The 7994-nt window shown below is 39.2% G+C and overlaps 1 protein-coding gene across 3 annotated transcripts in view; it reads right to left on the bottom strand.

Moving 5' to 3' along the window:
• Positions 1–7994, bottom strand: part of LOC109965677 (excitatory amino acid transporter 5-like) — a 25137-nt gene that overhangs the window by 8339 nt on the left and 8804 nt on the right. The window contains exons 2-7 of one of the 3 annotated variants that reach the window (XM_020609891.1): positions 6326–6405; positions 4124–4339; positions 884–926; positions 743–784; positions 553–610; positions 334–433 (exon numbers count right to left, since the gene is read on the bottom strand). In XM_020609891.1, the coding sequence (XP_020465547.1) occupies positions 334–433; positions 553–610; positions 743–784; positions 884–926; positions 4124–4339; positions 6326–6405 (539 nt within the window). Of the gene's footprint in view, positions 1–333; positions 434–552; positions 785–883; positions 927–4123; positions 4340–4566; positions 4721–6325; positions 6406–7994 lie in introns of those variants that run through there. The other 2 variants (XM_020609890.1, XM_020609892.1) reach the window with 2 other exon arrangements.

Genomic DNA, 7994 nt, shown 5'->3' with positions numbered 1-7994 from the left:
GAATGCAACACAGCTGAGGTGCAGAGCCCACAGGATAGAGAGAGCAGAGGAGAGAAAGACGGAGGAGAGGCAGCGGCCGCCGAGCGGCCCTGACACTAACTTTTTTATTTTTATTTTTATCTTACAAATACTGAGAGCAAAAAAAGGGGGCTTCTCCAGGCTGAGAGCAGGACCTTTATATAAGCCAACTTTACTTTTTTTATGTTGACATAGCCTGTGTGTACAGTAAACTTACTTGTGTCACAAAGTGTTTTGTTAATGTTTTGGAATGGGAGGATAAATGTCAAACCTAAAATAAGAGACTACTGTAAACTGTAGTTTAAAAATCCTCACCATATAACAATGGCAACAATTCTAAGAACGGCCTCATTCAGACTCTGGCAGAAGTTCACCAAGGCGCTGCCATTTGGCCCCATTCTTCCCAGCATTATACCTGTGAAAACACAAAGCCCTATCTTTAAATAATGATAGAAAGCATTTTAATTTGTGGTTATTAATATTAAATTTGAGGCCAAGAAACACAAAAAGAATCCAGAGAAGAATAATTTTTACCCATAGTGGCTGAAAAAATAACAATCCCAAGGACATTCATTCCATCGCTTGTTCCTTCCTGAGTTTGTATGAGCACATCGGGGGCTGGAGTCAGGTCAAGGGCGAAGTTCTGGATGTCAGTTCTATTATCATCCTGAATACTGTAGATGAGCACTCGGCGTGTGGTGGACTCTGATTGGGTCTGACTTACCACAGGCTTGGGCTTCACAGTGTATTCACTACTGGTTCGATACTGATACCAGGGAATAGAAACAGAATAAGACAAAAAGTTAATAAACAAAAAGCTGAGCCTTGTGTTTCAATGTACTGTGTGTGACGTCATAGCTCTTACCTGCTGATATGTGGCCTGGACCAGATTGGAAGGGAACATGTTGCTGCAAGACAAAAATACACACTTATCACAGTATATTACATTAGAATTTCCACCTGGCAGTCAAGTTGTCGTTTACAAGCCTGTCTGTCCAGACTCATTAAATATATGTAGTGAAAACTTTGAAAGAATTTAATAAAAGACTTTACATGCACTGTATTTGTTGACAAATGGAAGTTTTCACTTTATCGACATGTATGATTCGAGTGACTAATTTCCAGTGAGAAACATGTTGTCTTCACATGCAGACTATTTTTACAGAGGAGAACAGAGGACTGACAGAAAGCTTTGTCACTTCATCCTTGAATCACATTGGATTATTGCACCAAATTTGAACAAATACCTTCAAGACATTCCTGTGATATTGTGTTCACAAGAATGGGACAGACATGAGGTCCCTGACCTTTGACCACCAAAACTGAATTCAGGTCAGTTTTATTTAAACAGCACCAAATCACAACAAAAATAATCACCAGACCGATACATAGTAAGGTCAAGACCTTAAAGTGTTATAGAGGAAAAACAAATCAGTTCATCTTTGAATTCAAGTGGACGTTTGTGCCAAAGCTGAAGAAATTCCCTCAAGGCGTTCTTTTGTCTTATTTTTCCCTATTAAACCTTTTTTCGAACTAGCACCTGGGTCGGCTACCTTGAGTCCTACCCCTAGTTCTCCCTCACCCTCCTGGCGAGGGGGGCTAACCATAACAGAATATTGGGATTGGCCTCCCATGCTTTTAGTAAAAACATTTACTCAAAGCTTTAATGCCAAACTAAAGTCATCTCAGATGACTTTAACCTAATCCAAATATCTTTAGTTGCCCAGCCCAAACTTAAACTTTTATACCATACAACTATGGGGTTGCTTTCCAAAGCATCATTTTAAAACCTAAACTCGTCTCACAGGGCACTGCTGTTTGGATGGAGACGTGCAAAATAAGAGATCAGGTCTCAGGTTTAATGTCACAAACAGAATAATTTATCTCTGCTCCAGTCTCTATCGAACTGACCCTTAATTGAACACCTGTACAGACTAAAAACTGATTTGGACATTAAGTTGTGGTAACTCAGAATGAAGGTATAAGAGGTCCTCAGGAAAACTCAGTATGTATAACTGAACAGCTAAACTATAAAAACTGTATTTTTAAAAAACAAAACAAATAAATGGTAAAATGGTAAATGGACTGTATTTTATATAGCGCTTTCTCACAGTGTGTTGCACTGGCCAAAGCGCTTTACAGAAGATCATACACCATTCACCCATTCACACACAACATTCACACACCGATGACGACAGGCTGCCATGCACCGGCGCTAGTCAAGCCACCAAATACCACAATGATTCTCTTACAAATTAAAAGTTAAATGTATAAGTAATAAACCTGTCTTCCTCAGTTGGGTACACTGACTTTTGCTTCTTGAGATAAATGTAACTAACTCACATGACCGAGTTAATTCACATTAACTTTTGTCTATTTGCATTAAAGTTACTGAACATTGTATAACAGTAATGTTCTAGCATACCCTGTTTCTAAAATATGAGTTAACTGCCATCTTAACCGTATCTTAATTAGAGCCTAATACATTAGATTTCATAAATGCAGACTGGCTAAATTATGAAATATAACATTATTAAAGCAAAATCCTGTCTTTGACCTTAATCAGACAAACTGTGCTAACACAGGAACATACTTGAAATATGAGTCTAAAAGTTTTGCATTGCCTTGTGTCCTTGTTGAAGAACATGACTAAAACTATGACTGAAAACATCATGACAACAAAACAGCTCTGCCTTTAATCCAGTACAGTCTTTGTGTCCTTTTGAATGTTTAAAAACCCGACATCATAGCCATTTGAAATTCTAATTGTGTTTTACATGAAGTGCTTGATTTCATGCTAACTAGGACACTTATCAGCCCAGTTGCATTGAGTGTGGTGAGTTGGTATGTCTTAGGAAACAGCCAGCTATACCAAAGGTAGAGTACAATAAATCTAAGACATAATTATAGTATGAGAACATTTGCCCTGCATACTGAGTTACATAGTGTATCACTTTTATGCCTGAAAGAATTTTATAGAAAAGTGCTAAGGATGTGCAATGAGAAGAAAGGAAACACAGCACAACACAGCAGGAAAGAGCGTGTGTACTGGACTTCGTTCATCATCTGGACAGCAACACAACTCCTGGTCTGTTGGATGTGATGAAACAAGCAACTGTTTGCTGACATATTTGCCATATCAGCTGCATGCAGTGAAAATATTAACAGCCTGTTAATACAGGTTTGTGGAAAAAGGCCACTGTGCCAAACATTTACTACAACTATTATTGCTTTTGATGAACTCAGCATTCCAATTACACTCGGAGCAAACAAGCATTTTTGAACCAGTCTGAGTGTTAGGCATTCTTTAGGTGACCTGCTGATCCATTCAGCCTGTCTACCCAGCTTTGCGCTGTGTGATTAATGGCCTGAACTTGGACTCAGCCCCACTGTTCCACCAACAGTATGAAATAAAATGCCTGGATTAGACAAACAAACACATAGGTCGTATGACAGGTTACTGTTAATATTGTTACTGTTTGCTTTCTCACACTGAGTCTAAGAACCTGAAGAAATTTCACTCTGGTACAGAGGCTCAGACAATCTGTTTATAAATATATATACATATATGAATGTACTGTATGTGTATGTGTATGTACAGCAGGTTTTTAATCTTGTCTCTGGATATGTGCCAAATCCAGACAGTCTGAATGACATCTGCTCTAAGAAGTACTTACTCTTATTCTTGTAAGAAGTACTTACATTATGAACTGATGTTATGTGAGCATGGGAAGTACTTACTCATTATGAACTGATGTTATGTGAGCATGAGAATGATGTGTGAGACGGACAGTGTAGCAGTACTGGCTGCTAGAACGGGGTGCTATGTTGTACTCTCCATTCAACAAAGCTAAGATAAGCCCCATAGGAAAAATACAGTTCCTCTGCAGTAATGAGAATATACACTCAGTTGAGTTAGCTGAAATGAATGCAGTCTACCACAGTAAAACTGTAATAATTTCTTCATTAAGTGTTCCGTTTTTGCTTGTTCTAACTGTATAGTCATCTGGTGGCTCACTGCGGCCCTTCCATACTCCTCTTAGGCTGAGCAACTGCATATCATGTGTTCCATTTTGACCGTATTGCCTCTGTCTGGCGGTCTTACCGGATGAGGTCTAGCAGAGCATCAGCAGAACTCATGATAGGCTTCCCACTGCCCTCGGAGTCTTCTTTCTGGGCTGCACCACCCGGGTGGATGATGGAGGCCATGATGATCCCCACTATCACAGCCACAAAGGTGGTCCAGAGGTAATAAGACACTGTGATCAGACCGAGGCGACTGGAACATTTGGCGTCAAGGGCAGCCAGTCCTGACATCAAACTGGAAGAGGAAACATTCATGTCAAACACAAATGGAATTGGTCCTCCGGCAGTATATGGTTCATTTAATTATTTTTATACTGTCATTACTGCAGTTCAAACATTAAAAATTCTTTCTTTTAATTGACTACTAATTCCTTTCCTATGCTTCCTAAACCTCCAAAGTGTGCATTTTTGAAAATGCATTTAGAAAGGCATTTATGAGGCTAAAATACTGGACAACATTACCAGCCTGTATAGAAGTATCCTTCATTTAATTTCTCATAGTTTTCTTCAGCTGTTGGCATTTGAATAGAATTGCAAATGCTCCGTTATCCTCTCTGTAAGCATATGCTGAGATTACTTTCCAAACTGTTTCCATGGTCAACAACAACCTTGGTAATTGCAGTAGCTCTCACTTGTTTGCTGTTATGAAACTGTCACAAATTGTATTCATTTAAATTTTTATTTTTGTTTTTATTCATTCATTCGTGTTTTTCAGTACAGCTGCTATTAAGATTTTTGTTGAATATCAAATTTAACTTTAAAATAAATAAATATCCCAACAAGGCCATACATGTCATAATTTGAAGGATAAGGTCATTTGTATGGTGGCCCTGAGGGCTCAGTGCACTGCAATTTGAGAAAGCACATGCAAATAAACATAACACTAGCAAATTAAAAAAAAACACTCTCACCAATTTCATAACAAATGCGCAGTGATTAGAAAACATGGCAAATACAGAAAAAATGCAATCAAATGCACAAATGTGCTGTAAATACTGAAACCACACCCAAATACACAACACAGGGGTGGTAAAGAATGACAGACACAGCCAGGTCATGTTGGTTAAAGCCATTTGTGACTAATGATGCTCAGCCTGATCCACAACTGTGGGTATTTTATACTGCACTGTGATACCTGGGTATTTATATTGCTCTGTTGTGCAGCTCATTGGCATTTTATATTGTTAACACACCCTGTGCTGTATTATTTTAATTTAATTTAATTTCTTTATTCTGCCTCATGTCTCATTGTAATTCTGTTTTGTTGTTAGGATGACCCTGTTCTGTAAGGCTTGTTTAAAAGGCATCATCCAAATTAAATGTATAATTATTATTGTTGTTGTTGTTGTTGTTATTCAAGTCGACGCTCCGTTAGTAGTGTTGGTGAGATGTAGCCTCATTCAGGTGATGAGGTTTCCCAGCCAGTACTTTCACCAAAAGGTTCAGCTCATAAAGCCTCATTTAGGAGAAAATTGACTGAAAAATGCTGGAACTGTGTTCCCCTGCCAAGATCTTCCCCCCCTATTTAAACTGTTTTCCTTTCTCCAAATTTTCTCCTTATGAACAACTGCGCTTGGTGCTGGATAAAAGCTACTCACACTTTGTCAGTGTGCACAATTTGATCAGCCCTAAACGACACAAACTGTGGGCATTTTGGGATGTGATAGTGCTGTCTACGTACAGTAGCAATTCACTTCCTCCCTCCATCTGCAGTTCGCGTCAGAGCAACATAGTGAGGTGACGACAAATGCAAACAACCTGCTGCTTGGCAATTAAATTCTAGGGGTTCTTGTTACTGCCAGTCTGCCCCTGTCCAAAGCTGATCAGTGTTGTTTCAGGTTTAGTTACAGCTTGCTGTCATAAAGCTGACATCCTTTTAAGAGGACAGTTAGATGAAAAATAATTGGTCGATATCAGACTAGTCCAGCACCCTCACATAACTCTGGGCGGAAGCTGAGCATCCAGGTCCATTTCTTTAGCAGGAGGCTAAGGAAATGGCACAATGTTATATTTCAGCATTATTACAGTCATTCACACCTCAAGGTGCTAAAATCATAATAAATATGATAAATAAACCTGTCACATCCCAGGGATGTATCTCTTTTTTTATATCATATCCCACTCTTGAATCTCCTAATTAAACCATTTCTTCTACTATAAGATTGCTGTTCTTTTCAACGTGAGCTGGTTCTAATGACATGGAGGAGACTGACATCAGTACCTGGACACAACAAGTGGAAGAATCAGCATCTTCAGCATCCTCATCAGTAGCTCTCCAGGAAACTGGAAGTACTTCACCTCCTGTCAGGAAGAGAGAGGAAGAACTGAAGGTAATTTGAGGAAGACCATTAGACAGCTTGTAGATAAGAATTTGATGTTTAAAGTATAATGAACAGGAACAAGGTATTGTGAGGATGCCAGGAGCACTGCCAGAGCTGTGGACAAGAACGCCAACTGAACATCATGAAACAGAAAGGGAAAAATCTCTCTTTATCTACAGATTTATGATTAAAATGACCCAGGACTTGATAAGAAAATGAGAAAGGCTGAATCATTTCTTGAAGAGTCTTTGTTGAAGTCCAAAGGCACATGCTATTTCCAGTGATGAAAATGAGGCTGGCCTACTTTCTTTCACCTTTCATCTTTACACTGTGACATTTTTTATGAAGGTGAAGGTCAATGCCGAAAAACAATAGCTTTTGAAAACCATCCTCACATGCCAACATGGGTATTGAAAGTGCTGTTGGTGGTTTTAATCGTTCCTCCATTGAGATCTCTTCTTAAAGAGATTTTACTATAAGTGATGGGGAGACAAAATCCACAGTCCTTGAATTTCAAAGTTCAATGCGGAGAAGATCACCAGGACTCCACTGCCCTCTCTACAGAGCATCTACCACCACAGGGTGCGTAGGAAGGCTGCCTCCATCCTCAAGGACCCCACCGACCCCCAGCACAGACTGTTCACCTCCCTGCCCTCTGGCCGGAGGTTCAGAAGTGTGAAATGCAGGACCTCCAGAATGATAAACTCTTTTTTTCCAACTGCCATCAGACTCCTAAACAGCTGACAGGAGTTTACAATCAGGAATTACTTCATGTAATGTTCTCATTCTGTCAGGTTTGCCCGGTGGCACCTTCCTCTCCTCCTTTCCTCACTCCAGTCTGCGTCCTCACTCTGATTGCTCTATCCGATTCACCTGCCCCGCTTCCCTGATTATCCACAGCTGTGCCGCTGCGTTAAAGTGCCTTAGATTTGTGATTTTACTGCCTATTTAGATTTGTGTTATTGCTCATCTACTTTATATTTCACTTGTATTATGTGGCATTCATGTGGACGGCAAAGTAAAAATTTTATTGTAGAGAGAAACATGTTTCCTAACTGTGCATATGACAAATAAACAATTTGACCTTGACCTTTGGCCTTTGTGCCAGCAGGTCATGACCAACAGTAAAGTTTTATATTTAGGTGACTCTTTAGTGAGCGTCGTAACCATGACAACAAAGTAGTTATTTTAAACCAAACCAGGATCATTTCTTAAAACTAGCCATGTTATTCCTAAACATAACCAGCGGTCATATGGGTCATGGTATTGTTACTGCTGGAGCAGTTCTGTGGGTATATGATGCACTGTATTGTAAATTGTATTGAACTTATAATGTAATTAAAATGTAATTACAGGTTGGAGGACTTACTATTTGTTTCTATCCACTGCAGCTCAGTAAGGAAACAGAATCGTTTTATTCTTTTTCTACTTACTATCCAATAGCAAAGTGTGGAAGACACTCACTTGAAAAAAATGTGAACTGATCTTTTTGTCCTGCTTTCACTCAGGAATCGAATTTTACGCACATGTACTTTACATGAACACACAAATTTAAAAAATGAAGAGAAA

This window comes from Monopterus albus, unplaced genomic scaffold (assembly GCF_001952655.1).
Source record: "Monopterus albus unplaced genomic scaffold, M_albus_1.0 scaffold103.1, whole genome shotgun sequence".
NCBI lineage: Eukaryota > Metazoa > Chordata > Actinopteri > Synbranchiformes > Synbranchidae > Monopterus > Monopterus albus.
The sequence above is the reverse complement of the archived record's forward strand: the minus strand, read 5'-3'. Positions and strand labels throughout refer to the sequence as shown.